The sequence below is a fragment of the Cottoperca gobio genome, chromosome 9 (genome assembly GCF_900634415.1).
Source record: "Cottoperca gobio chromosome 9, fCotGob3.1, whole genome shotgun sequence".
NCBI lineage: Eukaryota > Metazoa > Chordata > Actinopteri > Perciformes > Bovichtidae > Cottoperca > Cottoperca gobio.
The window spans coordinates 15,254,769-15,278,180 of record NC_041363.1 but is presented as its reverse complement, the minus strand read 5'-3'; the positions used below and the strand labels follow the sequence as shown (position 1 = coordinate 15,278,180).

The following is a 23,412-nucleotide window of genomic DNA, read 5'->3' as shown; positions in this document are numbered from 1 at the left end:
CCTCTCCACTTACTCCAGCAGCGAGAGAGAGAGAGAGAGAACCACACACTTGTGGACTCATTCATAAACACAAAGTGCCCCTGTGTTGCTCACAAACAAGTGTGCATTCTCCACCCGACAACCACCACATATATGCACACAATTTCTATTTCCCTCTCTCCCCGACACACTAATCTATTCGCATTTGAACTCTCCGACCACAGTGGTCTGTACATCTTCTTCATTAACATCCTTTTCCTTCACTTAGTGCTGATCTGAGCTGACCTTTACTGTGCAGTATGCTGCTTGTGTGCTTTTATTTACACCGCTGGCATTGAGTCAAGGAGGTCGTTTGAACAGAGTTCAGCGAGTTACATTTTAAATTGAATCAATGAGAGAATTCTGTTGTAAATTACAATCAGTAAGATGCTTTTGATAAGCAAGTGAAATCTAATTAGTTTCATTTACTTTTGCTTTTCCAACACAAACATTATTTTATTTGCTAAATTAAATAATGGGTCAAATGTAAGGAGTGTTTAAAAACACATAAAAAGTCTTTGGAAAGCATAATTAGCCATTTAAAACATACCAGTTAAAATGTTTTCTTTTGTTTTTTGAGGACAACTGAGGACAAAAAACATGTACAAGATGATTAAGATGCTGTATATACATTTATTGTGTAACTTTTTGAAGGCTTATTGATCACACATAAAACACCAGAAAGGCTAAACTGGTAAGAGAACAATATCAAATCATCAAAGATCAACACAGTTTTTGGCTTCGAGTAAAACAGCAGCCAACAGACAAGGACAGTGGATCCAAGGTTAAGGGGCGGGGGTCAGAAAATATAGAGCTAAATCCTATCAAATAATGAAGCTGATGCAAATTATGGTGTCGACTTTTTCCACACTTGCAACTGCAATGCAGCGGTTTTCAATTCTGACAAGTACAATATTTCCAGTTTTACAAGCCATGACACATGTCGGAGAATAACAGTGCACACATTACTCATGCTGCCCCGTCCTTTGTGGTCAGATGTGGTGGTGTGGTGATCTGAGGGATCTAAGCAGACAAATAAATAACACATGGATAGAAATATAGAGTGGAGCCACTGAACAGTCATAAAAAGCCTGACGCTGTACTCAAGTCAAGAATTAAACTATTTTCCCAACAACCTGAAAAATGTCTGGCTGAACGCTCTTTGATAAAAAAGTTACAACCACACAAATTCCAGCACTCAAGATTACTTCCAGGCCTAACAGAGCGCCAAAGGCCACAATTGAACCTGCTCAAAGCAAATAAGCTGGATATCAAAACACATCATTATAAAGCACTTTTAATAATGAAATGCTCAAATCACATAGTGGGACAATTGTAAGGGTGTAGTTACAGTATATAGTTACTATTTCACTCTGCCTATATTTTGATATGACATCATAAAGGACTATACCTATCTGCTCTATGTATCCATAAATCCTACAGCAAACATTAAATACTCAATAACAGTACATCATTCTATCAATCTGGTAGTGTAAAATATGTCCCATAAACATAAACTCTGTAGGACAAAACTGAAGCTTATCGAGATTGAAGGTTCCTCATTGTCTGATTATTGTGCTAAATAAAAAAACATAGTGCTGTTTTATAATAACAGGCCATTCATAGACTTGATTTAATCCAAAATCTGAATACTATTTTAAACATTATATATATATATATATATATATATATATATATATATATATATATATATATATATATATATATATATAAAGTATACATATATTTAAACATATAAAATACATATATTTAAACATATAAAATATATATATATATGTATGTATGTATGTATGTATGTATGTATGTATGTATGTAGTGTATGTATGTATGTGTGTGTGTGTGTACAAAGTGCTTGCTCTAAAGTGTCTGTAACATTTATAAGCTTGAAATAACAGTTGCAAACCTTTACAGAACATTAACAATGAGCTTATTGTGAACTGGCAAAAAAAAGGGAAATTGCAGACACAATGTAGTAAACACCTGCAGTAAGCTTAAAAAACACCTCCCGATTCACTGTAACCTTTAAAAAAAAAAAAAACAGGATGCAGGAAAAACAACATGTACCAAGCAGCAATATATTATGATTAGTAACATTAATGACATAAAAAATATATACTTGTAATTTTACAGCACTAGTAAATATATTAAGACGTTTTTGCAACAGCATTGACTTGCTGGTATCATCAGCACTATAGGCAGCAACAACAGAATACTGCGAGACAGGCAGAGGCACAGAATGAGATATATATGTCATATTCACAGTAAAAAAACAAAATCATTTTATGGCTCTTGCTTTGTCTCTCTTCATTATGGGATTTTCTGACTGCTTAGCCTTCTTATCTCAATGATGATTCCAAAGCAACATAACCCAAAGGCAGGATGTGTTTCCTTTACACGGTGAAGTATGTTTTGTTGTGATGTGATGGGCTCATTTGGAGACTGCCTTGATGTTATACAATAACAATAGACTAGCTATAATGAAAATTCATTGCGTTGCATCACAAAACCTCTATTAACCTCTATTGATAGATTATGCTATGCTGCTGTGTTTTGTCATGGGCATATTGTCAGTCTTTATGAGAGAAGTCATACGATGAAAACATTTGAGGAGTCTAAAACCTTGAAAAAAATGTTTCCTTTGCTATCCTCTCACCCACAAAGGTCATTATACAAAGCTTACTATGTCATTGAACCCAGGGCAAGCTTACACTATACGCTAATGTGACGAAATAACTGATTAAACAACCAATTCTGCCCAAGTTTTTATCCTAAATAGTTTTTTTTCTAAGAAAACTATGGGGGAAACTAGGAATCCATGCCTATTTATACAGATATTACCTACATGTCTGACTTAGGTTTTCTGGCAAAAGTACCAGAACTTGGAACTCAAAGTCTTCCAGCTTTGGAAATTGTGGTAAGTTTAACAACCATGATTGGTCATGTGCAATTTACGGTTGAGTGGTCTCAGAAAATGTTCACCCTTGCAACTATTTCCTGAGACAATTTTCAGATCATCATTTTTATGACTATGTCAGGAAGGCAAAATTAAATATCAATTAAGGAAAATGTTTTTGATTTAGTCTGTGTGCATGCATGTTACTGTGTTTGTGCAAGTGCAGATTTGTAGTCGTGAATCTATGCACAGAGAGGCTTCACATCAATTCACCTTTACATAGCAGCACTTGCTTGTACATATATCAATACATGAATGCACAAATCTTAAGTATCTTAACTTAGCACATAAATGGCAAGCCAATAACACTATCATAGAAACAGGCTGTTAACATGTACTCGGCAGATAATATGTATAAAATATTAGCTAATTACGGCTATTACATACTTTCACAGTCTTCCAGTTGTGCCTGCAATCACAACACAACGTGAGAAGAATACAACTCCCAAGTAGAAAGCTTGCTCATTAAGGTTTTAGTTTAAGTCATTATGAGTGAGTGCTGGATGTAAATGTGAGACTTGTCTGCTGCAGAATGAAATGCAATATCTTGTTTCTCAGAACTGCTGGGTATGTGTGTCTCTTCCCTTGTATATCAATTTGCCCTTGAGCAAGGCACATGTTGGTGCTCAGTGTACTACAGCACCGTTTGCACTGAACGGCTCCCAGCTGTGAATGAATCTGAATAAGTCCTTCTTCTTACTAAAAGAATAGCTGTTCGGTGCTGTAAAAGTCATGTTCTCAGTATGCATGTCAGAATAAAATGGAATACATTTTTCCATGCTGGGACTTGTATAATCAGTCTGTAATATTCAACGCATTCCTGGAATTAGTTTATGATGAAAAGTTATAATTTCCCTTTTATTCGTCAGCCCTACTTCTATTTTGTGACTTCTTTCATTTAAAAAAAATGCTTTTCCCCCGGTGAAGGAGAGACAAAATATTTTTGTCCCAATGACTCATGTCTGTGTCTGCACATTTGTACTGTATGTTTTTTTTTCAGTTGCTGAAAGTATTTCTTCTATTAAACTCTATTGTGGCTGTAGAAAAATAGAGAACATATCTGACATCATATAATCTACATTTGGCCACATATTTATTGTATTATATGAAGAGCATACCATTAAATAAAATGAAGGTAGGAATGCAAGGTAAAACTGCATAGACGTATATTTTAGGGTGAATTATTCCTTTAAACACTAATAAAATGACATGATGTGATTAGAAATGACGTAGTTATGAATACAAAATAAGCCACAATTGAGCAGCATAACATCTCTGCCAGCAAGAAGTATCAACAACAGCTTCTTCTTGGTGTGGTGTGAAAAGACATGACTAAAATGAACTGGTCTACTCCTGATCAAGCATGCACTGACAACTCTCTGTAAGATTAAGACTTCAACAATGCCATTGCTCTAAACACAATAAATCAGAGATATAATGTGATCCAAGGTACTTTAGCAGTGAGCTAAAGCTTTTTCACTCATTACAATCGGTCTCAGCCTATTATCTGTGTGTGTCTTGTGCATGGATGTCAACATATCGAGCAAACTGTGCATTGATTGTGGTTTTTACTTTTGGCTGCCTTTGCATCAAATTCGTTGACGTAGCAGATGTAGAAGAATATAGCTTGGTAGCTTTTCACGTCTCCCTTTCAGCTGCCTCTGAAAACAAACACCTGTACACTCTCATCCTAACTGTGTGATGCAAGTTTTTTGGTTTCCAGCAGGAATAAGGTAGAAACAGGCTTTTTTGACTGCGGGGGGCTTCCCGCTCAAACAACCTTACACTTAAAAGGCCTAATGGCATTGTCATTTCACGGTGAGAGGTTCCCCAGCAGGTCTGGGGTGATGTACCCAACGGGCATAGCAGGTAGGGCCTTGAGTGGGTGCTGTGGCAGGCAGGGAGGGGGAGACTGGTGGGGAGGCGGGTTGAGGAGCAGACTGTGTTGACTGTCCACCTCCTGTACCACTGTGTAGTCTGCAACAGGGGCAAAGAAGTGGGATTGGGGAGAGTCAGGAAGAATGTAAGGTGATTGATTATCCTCTGCTGTGGCTGCAGGTTTTGGCACCACTGGCTGAGGGTGTATGGTTTGATAACCCTCTCCAGGCATGGGGGGGCTAGGGGGAGTGCTGATCTGCCGGGCGTTGCTCTTTGTGGTGTAGCCGCTACCTTCAGGATCCACTATCAGCATCTGAAACTGCAGCTCCTTCTGCTTATTTTCCTCATTGTTCTCGCTGCCTTTGTGCTCTTTTCCCTTCTTTTGTGTTTCCTCCTCTGTGCCATAGGTGCTCTCCTGGATTCTAAGTTGCTGGCCAGGAGACAATACCACGCCACCGGAGGGCATCACATTGCTGACTTGGGCATAGAAGTCTGTGTTGACCCAAGTCTGGGGCCCTCCAGTTTGGGTTTGGACGAGGGGTCTCTCGCCTCTTTCAACAACATCAAAGAAGGATTGTCCGTGCTCTGGGTGGCCTGGCAGAAGGGTGGCCATCAGCATTAGGGTGTCATGGTCGGGTAGATCTGGGTCGTAACAGCTGGCCCGGCCTGAGTCATCATCAGGGAAGCTGGGGGAGAGGGAAACAGGTGGAAACAGAGATGAAGTTCACATTTGCAGAGCAATATGGCAGTATGAAAACACAACCTTTACACCAGCATCTGCACTGTACCTGACTGCATTGGAGCACCCTATGTTCATGTGGTGGCTGACGGGTTGGGACAGAACCAGGAGCCTCTGGGTATCTGAGCCCTGGTTGTCCTCCTTCTCTCCAGTATCTGCATCCTCAGCATCCACCTCGATGAACTCCACCCATGGCTCGTCTTGGTAGAAATCTGGTGCATAAATGGGCAGGCCACCTATACCTCCACCACTCAGGATGAAATTCAGCTCGTCCAGCTTCCCTTTCTGCATGTGCACAAACTTGCATGTCAGTGTTTGTGGCAATCATAATGCAGAAAGTCATGTAATGATACAAGTCCTGCATTTTCCTATTCTCTGCACAGCACTTTGACATTGTAACATGCGTCAGTATGTACATTTTTAAAGTTTAAAAGCGGCTTTGTGTTTCACCTTTGTCTGAGCATTAAATGGCAGCATTTTTACTGTATTTATTCCTATCAAGATTTTTTTTCCTGAGGTCCGGGGGTAAGGTTGTTTTGTAAAGAGCACACAGGCTGCCTGTTTAATGCATCCCTCATCATCTGTCAAAAATACACCCACAACACACAATGTTGAACCAAGACCCTCTTCACATCATATTATCCCTCGGTGGTGCCTGTCCTTGTTTACTCACATAAAACAAGAGTGCCTGTTTGCTTTCAAATTATTTATGGCCATTCTTTCTTTTATTTGATGGTGGACAAAAATTATAAACAGGCCGTGATTGAGGGCGGGACAGTGGGTGGTGTGATGATTACGGGGCCTCACATGCCCCAGCCAACTGAGCCAGCAGTGTCTGTTTTTAATTAAAATGACAAAGGAAATGTAATTAAAAAAACAAAACATCAATTATTTGGCATCTATAGTTCTGCAATTTTTTTTCACATTTGGGCCGACATTGACAGTTGATAACAACACATCTGTGAGAAGCTAAGACCATGTATGCCAATGTATAAGTCAGGGTCTAGTATGTATGTTTACATTAAATCACAGATTTAGACTGTACCTTTAACAGATCTGGATCTATGCCTTTAATTTTGGGTGCAGGAACCGGTGGCAACAGAATCATCATCAATCTGCAACGACAGTGAGGGGAAGAGGACATGATGAAGATAATTTGTTCACGCCTGTCAGTATATGTGTGTGTGTGTGTGTGTGTGTGTGTGTGTGTGTGTGTGTGTGTGTGTGTGTGTGTGTGTGTGTGTGTGTGTGTGTGTGCCACGCTGAGAGCTGCGCTGCACAATCTGCTGCTGATTTTTCAAACTTCTACGTTGTTGTAACTGCCATCGTTAATAATGAAGTAGAGGTTGAATATGTTTTGCACACTTGGTGTACATGCATGAAAGAGGGAGAGAGTCTGTTCATACCTGTGCTGCTGAGAGACGACAATTAGCATGATGAGTATGAGGATGAGGATGCCAAAAATCCCGAAAACAAGAACCAGTGTGACCGGGAAAGTAGATTCTAGAAGAAAACATGAACAGAATCCATAATCATCTTCATCACAACTACAATGTTCCTGGTGGTTCAAGGATGTGCAGTCTGTCTGTCTGTCTGTCTGTCCTGAACAAAGGACCTGGCCATATTTATTTATTGCATTCAACCAAATAATTGATTGCTGATCTTACCTTTGCTGGGAATCTCAGTCACTTGAATGATGATGGAGTCACTGAACTCTCCAAACTTAGTGAAGGCCTGCATCCTGCAGTGGATGTGCACTTCGTACTCTCTTCCTATGTGCAGACCGTAGATTGTCTGCTGGGTGTGCGGCTGCATCGCTAACTGAAATACAGACGGACGAATGACGAGCGAGAGAGAGAGAGAGAGAGAGAGAGAGAGAGAGAGAGAGAGAGAGAGAGAGAGAGAGAGAGAGAGAGAGAGAATAAAAACACAGAGAAGAAAAGCTTTCATTTGTGAGAAAATATTCAGCTTTTGTTTATCCTGACAGAAACAGCTACACCAGAACAGAGTGTCAAGGGGTCTATGTCTAGTTTTGATAAATGTAACAATGACCTTTCCTAAGGTGTAATTGTTGAGGCATGTCAAACTGTGATAATAGAGGGCTTTAAAACCATTTTCAAGGCTGCATTTGTCAGACTGGGCAGGGCGGCAATGAATATAAGCCTGTACAAGGTCCCATGGACTCTGACCTACAGAGCCCTCCTTTAACTTCCTTCAGAGAGGCTGTGTTTTCCCAGAGCTCTGGCTTCCACTGCCTTGCCAACAAAGCTACACTGCATTTTAGCCACAAGAGTTCAGGGGGGGAGGGGAAGGAAACACGACACTGTGCCTGTATGACCTACCTACAATTTACTTTAAAGAGGGTGCATGAGTGTTTGCATTTGTGTCAGCTTGTGTATGTGCACAAAGGCCCCTTTAAAAAAAATGTGTCAGGACATGCAACTGCGTATGTGTTTATAAAAGTAAAGGAGTATGAGAGAGAATTTAGGAGCATGTAAACAGAAGACTCACTGCTTCCCAGTTTGTGGTATTTCTCTCTCTGTACTGCATCTCGTATTCAATGCGCATCCAGCCCGCCTCGACGTCTGCCGAGGGTGGGGATTCCCAGTTAACCATGACATCATAACTTAGCCCGGAAAGACTTATAGTCAGCAGGGTCCAGTTCAGAGAAACTGGCGGATCAGGACGTACTACCAAGAAAAGGGCAAAAGTTCAATTTGAACAGAATGAAAACACTTCATTATTTATATTATGTTTTTGAACATGTTAAATGAATGGACGGCTTTGAATGCACGTGAACGTGAACGTGTGTAGATGAACACTTAATCAGAATCAAATAAACTTTATATGTTCTATAAGTCAATCAAGCTTTAAAACTCTATAGTATGTAGTGGAGGTCACCTATACTGTAATAATATTTAAGTGCTCGTATGATGTGTCGTAACTAACAGAATTACTGCAAAAGAATATCAAACAGTAGTTTAAAATTGATAAAAACAAAAAATATAAAATATAAAATATTTATTAAAAATAATAAAATCATTACAATCCACAGTACTGCGGTGTTTAATAAAATGAGCACGTTTACGACTCGTTTTAGCCTGTTGCATGGCTAAACATGTAAAGATTGCCTAGATAGTGAAACTATATGTAAAGCCACAAGGTCACTAAAATTAAAAGGGTGTATACATAAATTTCATTAGATTACAAGATATTTTTGTGTAAAGGGTTCACATTTTGGCCTGAGTGTTGCGAGGAAGGAAGGAAAACTCAGTGTAAACAATGGAAAAAGTGAATCCTTCAGGAACATGAACATTCTCAGTAGATTTAATGGAAAGTTTCCCATTACAAATGGATACGTCTTGGGTTCAAGCAGAACATTTGGCCTGATTGTTGCACTGGTCATAGGGGTCACCAAAAACATTAAGATTGATCATCTGTGGACTATGAATATTCGCAGCAAATTTCTTGGAAATCCAACTGATAGCTGTTGATGTATTTTGCTGTGGAGTAACACAGTAATGTGTAAATGGACGGACCAGTCACCTATAGCATCTTTGATCTACACCCTGCTGTGGGTTCAGTGGAAGACAACATCCAGATGTTATCTATAAAACATGCTGATAATGAAGTTGCACACATGGGGAGAGCTAATAAACAAAGGTTTCTCCATGGACATATGACATTGCCATGTGATAATACATGATCTATCCACATCTTCCACAGTCCTGGTTAGATAAAGACTGTCAGACGTCAAAACATGTACTGCGTAAACACTGTTTATCTGACACTTGCTATGATATTGACAAGCATGTGGCATTTTCTGGTTTAGTTCATATGCAGCAGCAAGTAGCATATTAGTATGTGCAGGTGATCTTTTATTTTAGCAACACCCAATTTCAGCTGTCCCACATTATATGATTCTCTCGGTTTGAATCATTTACTCAGCAATCTGTACATTTATCAGTACAGCTACTTCCACATCTCAAATAAATAAATGATGCTCGATTTCTTTTTACAATTTTGAGTGTTCACTGAAAATGCGATGTAGAATTCCTCTAATTCATTGGACATACTGCAAAAATCTGAATACATGCACAAAGGTGTGTTACTAACCTATATTCTCCACAGTGAAACAGTCATCCTCATTGTAATAGGTGATGTTGTTTTGGACCGCGGAGCTGCATGCAGTAGGGGATCCAAATGGATGTGTGGTTTATATCAAAGAAGCACTCCCTATTTGAATGAAGGTACTCTGGACACTCTTTCCATTCACTGGTTGGTGAACTGAAGGAGGGAAACAATGCCGGAAGAAAGAGAGAAAGAAGCAAAAGAAGAAATTAATGTTCTGAACTTTTTAAAATATGACTCACATATGCACACACAGATACAGAACATAAAGAGATCCACATGAAAAACAATGATTTGATTTTCTCCTGGTAATGTAGGTACTGTGGCTATCGCACTCACTCTTTCTTAAGGTAGAAGACTCTGAGGGCTCCAGGGGAGGACATGTTGTGGAAGTTGCCTAGACTCCACCCACATCTGAATGTCTCCAGGTCCCTCGATATGCACTCTGTGATATGAGGTTCAAGGGGAGCTGAAAGACAGCGAGAGAAAACAAAGAAAGGTAAGGATAAGAGACAGATCAAACAGAAGAACTCAGATTGCATTCGGCTGATCAATTACCTTTATTGACATCTGTCAACCTTTGGGGGATTTAAGATATATCAAAAATAAAATAAAATAAAACCCAACACCGTTTATCCCCACTAGTTAGCTGCAATTCAAGGTAAGAGTTGGGAAACAAAATGCAAAAGAATAACACCTCTAGTTTACCACCCATCCTTGATGGACTGGCAGATTGAGAATGTAAAACGTTACTTGAGTTCTACAGACATTTGTGCGTAGGCTAACCCTGTCTTGAGTGTGTGTCAGTGACAACATGATATTTATAGTATTTTACGAACACACACACACGCACACACACACACACACACACACACACACACACACACACACACACACACACACACACACACACACACACAGGCAAATGTGTCAGAATATCGTATTCCTTTCTTTTAAACACTTGGACATACACCTTACATTGCATTAGCATCACATATTTTCAGTGATAGTGGTTGTGACCTACCTGTAGCAGCAAGCCGCCCAAGATAAAAAATACACACCCCTGATAAAAGCCATGTAATGTGCAGCGGGGATAACACTTTCTGCTGGTGGGAGATGAGGCTAACTAATAATCCTATGTTATTCTGAAATTGATTCTGATTTCTGCTACCTGTAAATCTGTGAGTGGGAAAACAACTTGTTGAAAGAAGGATTTAGATTGCATCAAATGTCAGTCTCATAACCTTTAGATCTATACACACATTAAATATTATTTCTCCTCTGCCGCTCCCCGAGGCACTGACTCAGCCCTTTCCACCTCTCCCTCTGCACCCTGTCACTCCCCATCACTAAGCCCCGCAACCTCCCTCTCCGATCATTCAGCTGAGAGTCCCAGGGTTTGGTGCAACCATAAATAAGCAACTGAAGGTATCATTGATTTCTTCTCTACCCGCTCTCCTCAAGCGCTGGCTGCAGCATAAATCAAACACCAGGCCCAGAACATAAACATGCTTCACAACACAAGGCAAGGAATTAAAGACAGACTGGAGCACGGCTGTGCAAATGCAGCAAAGCAATATCATAGGATAGTTTGGAGTTAATTAAAAACAGAATCATCTCCAAATAGACTCACTGAATGCTACTAAAGCTTAAAAAATATGAAATACTACGCCATGCGCATGAATATAACATTTCCAAACAACCGGTCAGTATGCATCCCTATATTAACCACTGACACCACAACAAACCACCCTAACAAGCCAAACCCCAGGCAGGTGGGACTGCAAATACTCATCATTTATTCACACAGAATATGCACCATTGTTTTGATTACTTTGCTTACTTTCCATTTGATGCCAGCATAACCTCATAATTCATTGCATTCCTACGTCGTTGTGCCTCAAGCTCCCAACCCCCCCTCCCCCTCCCCACCTTCCCTCCCTTCATCTTCTACACACTGTCGTGGTTACCAGAGCTTTGCTATTTCAACTCGGCCTCCCTCCCCCGTCCAACAAATTCCAGCTGCAAGCATCAAAGAGCTTTTTGGATGCAAAGGAGAGCTTAGAACTACAGCAGGACAGATTACATAAAAAAGCAAAATAACACCATGGGTTAAAATGTCTTTACGGTTAGGCAACATTTCAGGCAACGCAATCAGACATTTTTTATATAATTTAATTTGTCGTATACAATGTTATTCATTCATTTTAATGCTTTCATCATGTGCTACTTCAAAGTGTTTGTCATATGTGAATATTTTAAATAATAAGACACGATTTAAATGTCACCTCACAGCTGCTGTTCTCTCTGGATGGAGAAGACAGGAAAGCACTCAAAAAGTACAACCATTTTTTGTTTGCATTTTTTAACACGGCTGTGGATGGTACTCTGATCTGAAGTGTGTTAGAGGTGAAAGATTGTATAGCAAAACCTGGAGTGACTCAAATTCTCAACTTACTCTCAGTGTCTCTCTTTCTTACTCATTTGCTGACTGTCTTACTTCTTCTCTTACTCTTCTTCTCTGATAAGGTTTAATCCTAGACATTGCTATAAAAAACAAACTGGAACTGTTCATGTTGTAACTGGCTCACAAGCTACAGGGTGATGTCTTTACAGCTACATGTTGATAACCTGCCTTGCATAGGCTGGTAATTTTGTTGCAGGGCTTTACTCCCCATTATCTACAAATACTAATATACAACCAGTTTTAGTGATGGGAAGCTAAATCTTGCCTGTACCTGCCAGCTACCATTAAATGATCAGCAGTTAAAAGCCTTTGGCTAGAAAAAGAAAAAGTGTGTGTGTGTGTGTGTGTGTGTGTGTGTGTGTGTGTGTGTGTGTGTGTGTGTGTGTGTGTGTGTGTGTGTGTGTGTATCCCGGTTGTCCATATGTATCTGTCGGTCCTTGTGGGCTGTGTGTGCAGCTGAGACTGATAAACAGGTCTTAGCTTCACGTCCTGTCTTCCTCAGTCCATACAGAGGAGCTAGGAAACCACTTATCTACCTCGATGCCAGCTTTTCCATTAAGGTTTAAAATCCACAAAAAGCCTAAATAAAGCATTCTTCTCTCAGCCCTTGCGCCAGGTGGTAAATTGCACTAAAATGCGGTGATGAAGATGCAACCAGGCTTTATCCGTTGCGCCATTATGAAATGCTCAACTGTCATGATGAGTGGGAGGGGAATGAGGGTATGACGCTATGAATTACCAGCTTTTCCAGTTCATTTGCAGATTCAAGCCAGTGTTGAGGTTAGTAATGCTTCAAAGGGCTGCTCAAAGGAGAGAGGAGACACGAGGTAAGGAAGAGAGACAGATAGATGGCAACATATGGCATGGCATGATATATTTCCTTTGATGAAAACATGAAACATGATGTTTTGAAATCAAAATCAGTGTCAAGTCAAATGCATGTTGAACAGCTTTAGACATGAGACATGCAAATCTAGTTTTTCTATTGTAGGGTACTGTTGATTGATACATTGCAGTACAATGTCATCTAAAATGGGTTCTGCTAGAGAAATTTTGCAGTCTCAGAGTAGACTAATTATCTGTTCAAGTTATCTTTCTGTTTGGTGTCCCTCAGGGCTCAATTTTGGGTCCGTTACAGTTCTCTTTATATATGCTACTGACAGGGTCCAAAATCAGTCTAAACTGCTATGCAAATTAAACTAATATTTAGCAACCAAGCTGAGCTGGACACATTGACAAACATAGTTCAGGACAACAAATGTTGGATGACACACTTTTCTGAATATTCATGAAAATAAAATGTACATCTTCCACACACTATGAATATGGGTGTGACTATTTGATGGTGCATTAAATTATAACAGACACAAACTAATTTGTTAAAATTGAATTGCATCTACAATTTTTAAAGCATTACATAAATGAATCATCTGATCATCTATTACTTTGGGATTGCATGTACAGTTTGTGAGTTGGTTTTAGGAAGTGTTTTTATTTACTTCTTACAATACTGTCAAAAATAGCACAAAAAAACACAAAGTAGAATGACACATAAAAACTAGATACATGGACATTGAGTGTCTTTTCATTGTGGTATTAGCCCATAATTGATTTGAATTTCCCTGTGCTTGAAGAGAACACACACATGGCTGTTGAACAGTAGAACCTGTTGTCCTCGTTCACTTCACTCACAGCTCGTACTCTGCTCTCGACTGACAGCATAAACACAATTACAAGACACTCAAAGCTGAATTGCCATCTCAAAGTCTCAATTCAACCTGAACAGGAACCGTAAAATGTACCCTTTTTATACGGTAAACCTATCACAAAAATGCAATTGTTCCGTTATTTCGGCACAATTATCCAGAACAGTTAAGTAAACTTATTTGGTACGACTGATCAGCAGCGACTTATGACTGTCATCCTACTACCCATGCCAGAGGATCCACATCGCTTCCTGTAGAACCATCAGTCTGTCTGTCTCTGTGTGTGTGTGTGTGTGTGTGTGTGTGTGTGTGTGTGTGTGTGTGTGTGTGTGTGTGTGTGTGTGTGTGTGTGTGTGTGTGTGTGTGTGTTTCTGTTAACCAGATGGAGAAATTGGCAGCCCACAATGACACTGTGCTATAAGTTATAAAGAGTTATATCCCTGCATCACAGCCCATACAAATACAAGCATGGACTTTTCTGAAACACACACCAGATGATGTTTTAATTTTCCTACAGAAGACGGCATTGTTTCTCTTTCACAGGGTGAAACCGTGTCTTGGATGATGAGAAAAATAAAGAATGAGTATACGAGAAGAAAGAAAGATTGGAAGAGGAGAGGGTTAAAGCTAGAATTCCATTTATTTCACAAATGCACCCATACTTATATCATATTGACGGAATGAGTATTTAATTTGCTGAAGGAAAATAAAATGAAAACCTTCCAATTGAATTTAAGAGTGGAGGTTAAATGTTGAGTCAAGGCCATTTGGCATTCGAGAGAGCCAGAAAGGGGCGAGAAGTGGGCCATAAGAGAGTAGGAGAAAGGTGAGAGGCTGCAACAAGATACAAACAAGGGAATGTAAACAGGTTATATAAATAACTGCTAACATGCACACGCAGTTCCACACATAAGTACACACACACACACACACACACACACACACACACACACACACACACACACACACACACACACACACACACACACACAATATCAAAGTGCCATTGTCCGAATCCTTGAACGTTCTGCCTTTCCTCCCAGTTGCACAACAGGACCTAAGGCTTTTTTTTTTCCCTTAAAGTTTGGGACAACAGAGTGACGAGTTTTCGCTCAACCTGATTCTCATGATTCCCATTAGTGTTCATAGCTTTGAAGTCTAACAGAAACAATCAGATGTGTTTGACCATGCAGTGACCCAGTCGGCTTTTTCTTGTCCCAGAGATTTATTAGCCTGGACTAATGATGTTAATCTCCTGTAATGCCATTACAGCCCACAGTATTGGCTTAGTTATGTCATATTACATCCAAGTAAGAGTAAATATAGTTGAGCGGGGGTGTCTGGCTTGGAGCATGGACACCTGCATATCTCTCTCTTCTCTCTCTCTCTTCTCTCTCTCTTCTCTCTCTCTCTTCTCTCTCTCTTCTCTCTCTCTCTTATTACATTCTGCTCACTTTAGTAGGGTGTCAGACGTCTTTACATGGGACAAGGCTACATGTTGAATTCAGCCGGCGACTGTGTGGCCTCACACTGAGTTGGGAGATCACTGTTTCAAAAATGAGTCAAAATGGCCGTGTAGCTGTTTGTTAAAGTGAGAGCCGAAAACCTGTTCTCATTTATTAGCTCACCGCTGCTCCTCTCGCTTCTATCACTCATTGCAATCACTTTTAATTATTTCGCTAATGTATGATGAAATTAGTAAATCTTTTATGAAATATAGGACTACATCACACGGGTCAGCCACACGTTTTACCGAGAGAAAAAGACATCACATACAGTATCAGTCTACCCTGCTGCTAATAAACCTTTGCCTTTGAACTAAGGATATGTTTCTTGCATGCAGAATGTTCCTGTTGGATCGGCTTCTTCGCAGTGGTCCTTCCATTACAGAGCATTTCACCCAATCATATATTCTCTTGGTGTTTAACTTCAGACACCATATCCAAAAAAAGGCTCCAACTTCGCTGCTCAGAGCAAACACACCCATTGCTAGTCTTTGAAGCAGATGCAACTGTAGATTGTGTGTACCAGCCAGGCGGACCAAACCTCTGCACTTTTACGACTGGTTACTTACTACCTCTGTGGCCAAGAACACAGCTTCGTGAAAATGTGTGAATGAGGACAGATCGAGACGAGCAACTTCCACTGGCTATAATCACTTTGGTAAGCCTATAAATACAGGGAGCATCTACAACCGTCTACTCTTGGCTTGTTATGTGGCTGGATCTACAACAGACATAAAAATGCTGCAGAAACAATATAACCCTCAGAATTCTAGGATGACTCTATTAGGTCCCTAAGTGTAACAACAAAATGGTTTTAAACAACCACAAAAGCACAATGTTAGGGTTACTCACCTACTCAACAAGAATCAATGATGTCCGCAACCTATTAGGTGTGTCTAAGGGAAAGGTAAAATATAGACCCTTTTAACATGTTGAAAGAGGCCGGTGACAGGATCGGAGTTTATGCAGTGTTAAGCTTGAGAAACACAGGCTGTGTATATTTGCTCATGCTATCAGTGGTTGTTGTGGATGTTTTAACGGTTGTTGAGGAAGATGTTGTTTTAACGATCGAAGAAGGTGGACCAGTCAAAACCTCACCTGGCTATCAGCAGTTTGTCTGAGAGCTTATCAAAAAGGTAATGTAAACCCACAGAGATAAAAGGTATTGGCTTCAGTCTGTGAACAAGTACAAAGTCAAAAGGTCCAAGGGCCTAATGTTCTCCATTAGTGTCTTTAAAGAGAAATCAGCCTTTTTTTGTGTAGTTATTATCATATCATATTATCATATCATATATATCATAAAACTACAATATGACTAGGTGCCTCTATATATAATTCCCACAGTTATTACGTCTGGGGAGGTTTTTTTATCAGGACACTTTGATTCTAAGGTCGTTATTCTCATGCTACTACACCACTACACCTATAAAACCACTTTTCTTACTCTGTCCCCAACACATTACATTACAGGTCATTTAGCAGACGCTCTTATCCAGAGCGATTTACAGTGAACTAACCACAGGGACAGTCTCCCTGGAGCAACTCGGGGTTAAGTGCCTTGCTCAGGGGTACAATGGTACCTGGTATACTGGTAAACTCACGACCATCTGGTTTGGAAGGCATACCACCAGACCACTAGGCTATCCCCACCAGCACTTTGTAGTCAGAATGCCAACATGGCCTTAAATTATGATTGCTTAATCCAATTATGTATATTATGTAGGCCATGGTTTAACAGGCTTTCTAATAGGAAAGAAGACAAGTTCATTTACAACCAAAATTTGTGAAGCATATTTGTTTTGGCTGCTTTGGTACCAGCACTGGCACCAGAATACATTTTGCTTGGAAATGCACTAAAAGCAGCAGAGCAAAAAGAACAACATGTTCACAGCACATAATTGAAACAATGTTCTCAAATGTCTGTGCCACATCGTTCCAGTGAGCTGTCATTTTCCCCAAAACTTGACTTAAGTACATAATAGCTGGTGAAGATTTGACTTGATTATTCACTGATTTATGCATTTTAGAAAGCTGCGGCGTGCACAACATACAACACGGACCGCCAAAAAAACAACATTAAATCAACAGAGAAAGCCAACCAAAAAGCAGAGAAGAAGAAGGGCGTGGACTTGGTCTTAACTTGGCAGGAGAAGACAAGATGAGTTGGCATTTTCCAGTGTATGCCGCTGGTAATATTTCCAGCTGGATTTTACTATATCCACATACAAAAAACAATAAGTGTCTCCTTTCACATTATGATATTGAGCGTCAACTTGTACAATCCTGTTTACAAATGTACTTACTCCTTAGGTCAAACCCCTAAACCCTACGTTAAATGTCAGCTACATAAAATATGTTGAGAAAGTTTACGTTTAAAAATAAATAAAAGGAAAAGGAAATTGTCTAATGCTGTTGACTAGACTATTGATAACTTAAAACAGCATGCACAAACAATGTGCTCTTTAGAGGGATCATCCTTACAGAAAGGCATGAAATACCAATACAAATGGAGGGTACAAAGAAATAATTTATATGTGCTGAGCACATGTGAAGGTACCCAGTACATCCAAGTGGATATTGGGCCTCCATGCAAGCAAAAATTCCCCCAGTGTTTCTCCAGGTAACATGCATGCTTTCCCTTCAGGCAACAGGTGCTGCAGCAGCCAGACAGGCGAAGATGGATTGGAGATTTCTCAGGTCACCGCCTAATGTTCTGGCTCGTTGCTTAATGGCAATGAGCAGATGCACCTAAGAATATACTGGAAAGACAGCGACATGCCAAAATGTACATCCAAGGACGGCTTTTATGATGTTGCCAAATGTTTGCAGTATCACGAAATGCATACACATTTATCGTTCCTTTAACTGGAAAAGAATGAAGCCAAGACAAAAGAATTAAAAAAAACACTGCATTAAATGATAAATCAACTATCACAATAATAATAGATTTTCTGCCAATCAAAGAATAGAATTGTTTCAGCACTATTTTATATGTGATGTTGTGTGCCTGATTTTCTACCATTGGAATTGGAAGGAAAGAATATCATGGAAAATGAACCAGGCCCATGAACAATGAAGGTTTTTATAAAAAATGATATATATATATTTTGCAACTTCCAAAAATGTAATACCTCATAAAATAAAACGCAGGAATTCAGAACCAAACCGCCAGACAGCAAAATGTTCTTTAAAAAAAAGTTTAGAGACACATTTTGACAAAATCAACAGCACAATCGATCCATTCTTGGAGGTTGCTTATCTTGTCTGTAAGGATTTCTCTAAATCATGTGATGTTCTAACATAGATAGACTTTAAATAAACAAGGATTTTTTTTTTTTTTTACTAAAGTTGAGGGCTGCGCACTTTCACCTTTTCAAGCTGCAGTGGCTTCAACACTTAGAGGCTATTTTGTGATTGGGACTCAACATCAATTATGGAAATTATGCAACAGCTGTCTTGGAAACCTATTTCTTCAGGGATTTCAAGTGGTGAATCATATGAAAATTGAAGTTTGGCCTATTTTCTCAGCCACAACATTCTTTCACCTAATTATTTCAAATGGTTCAGTGACAGCCGGATTAGCTGAACATCCTGCGTCGTCCTGTCCCTGGACTTTGACAGAGAAGCTCCGACCATATATTTACCCTGGCTCTATTGATCACTAGCCTGTTTGACAAGCCAAACCAGGAAAGTGCGCTGTTTGCTCAACACTGAACCTTTCCACACGTATCTAAGCAAACACAGCATTCTGCAACTGATGTCTGACATAAGACTGATAACAAGTGTCAACAGCATGTTGCACACAAAACCTGAATCACATTTGTTAATGTTTGATGAGCTGCATGTAGAGAGCTTATTAAACGGAAAACTTATTTGTCTAACATCAATCTATTTCTTTTGCTTATTAGTCCTGACACAAAGCAGTAAAAACACCAGCAACCTACCTGATGATGTCACATGGTCCCAGCCCACGAGAAATGCAGATCCTGGAGTGGACAGCCAATCCAGGGAGGAAATTTGGAGAAGAAGCAAGAGATTGGATGAGGACAAGACAGCCATGATGCTAGAGAGAGAGACAGAGGGGAGAATGAGAGATGGACAGAGACGCAGTGATTATAATTATCAGTTGAACTCAATGATGACATGCCCATGTGAAAAACCCTCCTTCCCTCACTACTGTCTGCCTCCTTTTCTTTCTCTCTGCCCTGTGAGCACAACTTGTGGATGCCATTTCTTTTCAGCTGGTGTATGTGAAACCTAACACGGGACCGCACAGCATTTGTAAGTTGAAAGTATGAAACATGTTTTCTGTTTATATGTGTTTTTTGTGTAATCTCCTTGAAAGATTTTCCCTCTTTATTTGAGATTTCTCTTAGTATATACCTTTTTTTTTTAATACATTCTACTAGCCATGATTTCATACAGACATATAGTTCATCTACTGTAGGTTTAGAAATGAAAGCAGCAAGAATAATTTGAAAGATCAGACAAAATCACTCTTATGTAACCCCTTATATAGTGAATGAAAAAACAGGGTAATTATACATTTTATCATTGTGCCTGCTATCCCAGAATCCATTCAGTAATGCCAGGCTAATATTTTAAAATATTTCTCTAGTCCATGTTACACAACTCTGGTTTTATGAACAGTGATTAACAACACTGCATAAGAGTTCACTTCAGACATGGTAACATCAAACCTGCATTGCTTTTTTATTTGGGGGCAGCAGAAACAAGCTGTAAACACAACACTGACACATTGCAACCTTTTAAGTTGATACGGGGAAATTGTTAGCAAACAGTTGATTATGTACACATCCAGGAGATACGGAGCAACGTTATCATTTATTTGGAGTCATGCTCCTGAACACCTGATAAGTCCAAAATGCACTCTCCTTTTAGCTCTACTTTTGTCTTTACTGCTTATTGAGGGACATAGCTTACACTTTAGCTGCTAAATGCTCGACCATGTTCACCAGCTAGTCTCTAACTGGTGATGTTGAGCAGGGAGTGTGCACAATGGGGAAAATCTGCCAAAACAGCTGTGTCCCGAAACATGGTGGATGAAAGCAGTGAGAGTGAACCAAAACAATACAGTGGGCCGCGTAACAAAAACAATGAAAAAGGCAGTAAAATGCTTCATAGAGCCGAAGGGAACTGCAGAGTCATGCGATAACCATCTGTGTGTCATCACTTCGAGCGACACCTTGTAGTCATTTGATCCATTGTTTATACAAAAATATTATTTAGATCATAGCAGCGTTAAGCTGTTTGAAACCCAAACCAAATCAATTTGTGTTAACAATCAATAGTAGGTGTGACTTTTTGTGTCCAATCATCACATGCTGTGGAAAAAATTCACAAGAATCTAGAAAGACTTGATTGTAACACACCAGTAACATTTCTCCTGAGCTTGACTCCCCATCTAAAAACTAGACTTGAATTTCCCAACAAAACCTTTAACACATAAATGTGGTGACTGCATCTCTAATCCAACCTACCTACAACTAAAACATGATTTAAAAGAAATAAATAGTATATGGTCTGTGATATAGGAAAAACTGTGACAAACTCTTCCTTGTCAATAAGTTGGTGTTGGCAGACAAGTTCTACCAGTCAAGTCCAACCTCTAAATATAGGCCAAACTTTCTGTCCGCACCCTTGGCTATTTACAGCTGTGTCTCCACAACTTCACTGGGCAGCCAGAAACCCCAAACGTGGAGGCTATGTTTCTCAGGGCAACACTGCCAGCAATTTCCCCAATGGTGGTGTAGCCTGATGACAGAGAATCCTAGCCATATAACTACAGTGAGCTATACAGCATATCTAATACTTCTGTATGTAGAGATTATTTCACAACATTTTTATTTTCATATATTTCGAGTGACAACTACTGAGAAACAATGTGCCCACCTCAGGTATATTTTCAAAACTGACAAGCTTGGATGGAGAATTGCAGACCTAGTGGCAAAAGAAATGCATGAACAAAGTTCATAAAAGTGTTTGTATAACAGCAAATAAAGCAAATTTCCCTCAGAGCATCAACATCAATATAAACGTTCAGTCATAAGTGTGTGTGTTTGCACATAATATAAATGTATTTATTCACTTCATGTCGACATAACGCCCAGACATTCTCTGCAAATGTATAGAGTAATGTTCAGATACTGATTTATTGTCACACAGTTTAGATTGTGATGGTCTACCTTGAGAAATAAATGTCTCTTTTAAGTATTTCCTCCTCATGTATATTTAGGTTATTTAATATCAGCTGTTCATTTTGTCAGCTATTTTTTACAACATGGAAAAATAATAACGCGACCCAACCCGCAAGCTTTATGCATTATAGTAGCAGTCATGACTGAGACACACACTGTGTGTGTGTGCGTGTTTGTATGAATTCCAAGTGCCAGAGGCCATACAAGGCCAAGTTATACAATGCAAGAATTCATGTCAGAGAGCTGTCAAGCAGCAGGCTCGTCTGGCCTGACTTAAATGCTCCATTTAAAATCAATTATGGCTCATTTTCTGCATTTGACATATTGCCCAAATTTGTCTTCAGATCATTTCAGACCCTCCCTCTTCCTTCATTTTTGATAATCCGTCTTTCTAAAATCATGATTGAAAACATCACATTTTTCTCCCTTGATCAAAAGCTAAAGGAACATTATCACAGTGAACTTCACAATGAAGCAAAACAGCTTCTTTTTTCACTTTATGAGGGTTTAAGTTACTTTCTACTCTTTTTGAAAGAAAAGACATTGTTGGAAAAAAAAGAGGAGGAAAGTAACTTAATCAGTCGAGTAACCAAAGTACTTTAAAAGAGGGCCAAACTGTCCCTCCACTCCAACATGTGGCCTCATGTTAATCCTAACATTAGTCTCCCCTCTCTCATGTGAAAGCGTCTGTGAAAGCCCTGGCATGGATGGCGCTTCATCTCCATCTTATGAACGTTTCTCCCCCATTCCTCTCCTTCTCTAAGCCAATTACAGGCTCTTAGATTTGCGGCAAGGCCACCTAAGCCAATCAGAAAGGAGGGAGGCTCAGCAGGCCTCCTGGGGTCCCTTGGTAAACATTTAAGGCCTCTGTGGTCAACCTTCCTCCCAATACCTCTGCCCTAAAATGCACATTCACACAACCACACATGCATGCAACATCATCACACCACACATACACACACACACACACGCATCTTGACTTGGCACTCCACTGCAAGCACCATGTCTCTCCTATGTTCCCTCAAATCTCTATTGATCATCTGTGTTTGTTCAAAAAGGAGCAGTCAAGAGAGGGAGGAGGAGTAGGTTAGGAGTAGATGGGGTGATGGTGTTAGCGTAAAGCCAAATAAAATGAAAGGCTATGGGGTGAGAGGTCACATCATGTCTGTGTTAGTCCCTTCTCTAGCTGCAAAAGAACAACACACACACACACACACACCAAGCTCACGTTTAGTTTGAATGTTCCTCCAAAGAAAAAACTGTGGAGTATGTACTCTGATATTCTCTCTTCATCACACATCCATAGTCTCTCTGCATAGCAGGTAGTGGGCACTACTCATCTTATAGTCAAAGTGTACTTATTTACCTTTTTTTCTACATGCATGGAGCCAGAAAGGTAAAAGTTCAGTGTAGTGAGGAAAGGGGTGTTGATATTCAGGAACACACTTTCTTTTATCTAATTTGCTAGGGCAGTGGTTCTCCGGGGGGCAGGGCAGTTGCAGGACACGACCCCTTGGGAAAAATGTGAGGAGGTGGTTAAGTGAAAATCGGATTTAAGAAAAGATAATACCGAAATAAATGTGTAATGATGGATTTAAGACATTAAAGATTTGTCTTCTGCATGTCTAAAACTATTTTTACAGTTTAACTTGCATTTCTCATTTGTTATCGGTCTGAGCACCACTGTGTGAAGAAATACACTCTAAATGGTATAAATGTCCACGGACAAAAATCCAGGACAAATTTCAAAAAAGTTTGGATATTCTACTCTGGTGC

General features: G+C 39.7%; 1 protein-coding gene across 1 annotated transcript; it reads right to left on the bottom strand.

Moving 5' to 3' along the window:
- Positions 1-1,826: 1,826 nt before the first annotated feature.
- Positions 1,827-23,143, bottom strand: ghra (growth hormone receptor a). Its single transcript, XM_029439482.1, is given in 11 exon segments — positions 1,827-5,556; positions 5,659-5,894; positions 6,655-6,724; positions 7,016-7,112; positions 7,277-7,430; positions 8,121-8,299; positions 9,726-9,784; positions 9,786-9,896; positions 10,080-10,209; positions 19,363-19,481; positions 23,003-23,143. Coding segments are annotated over 10 exon segments (1,902 nt in total). The 5' UTR covers positions 19,478-19,481; positions 23,003-23,143; the 3' UTR covers positions 1,827-4,805.
- Between the last annotated feature and the right edge of the window lie 269 nt (positions 23,144-23,412).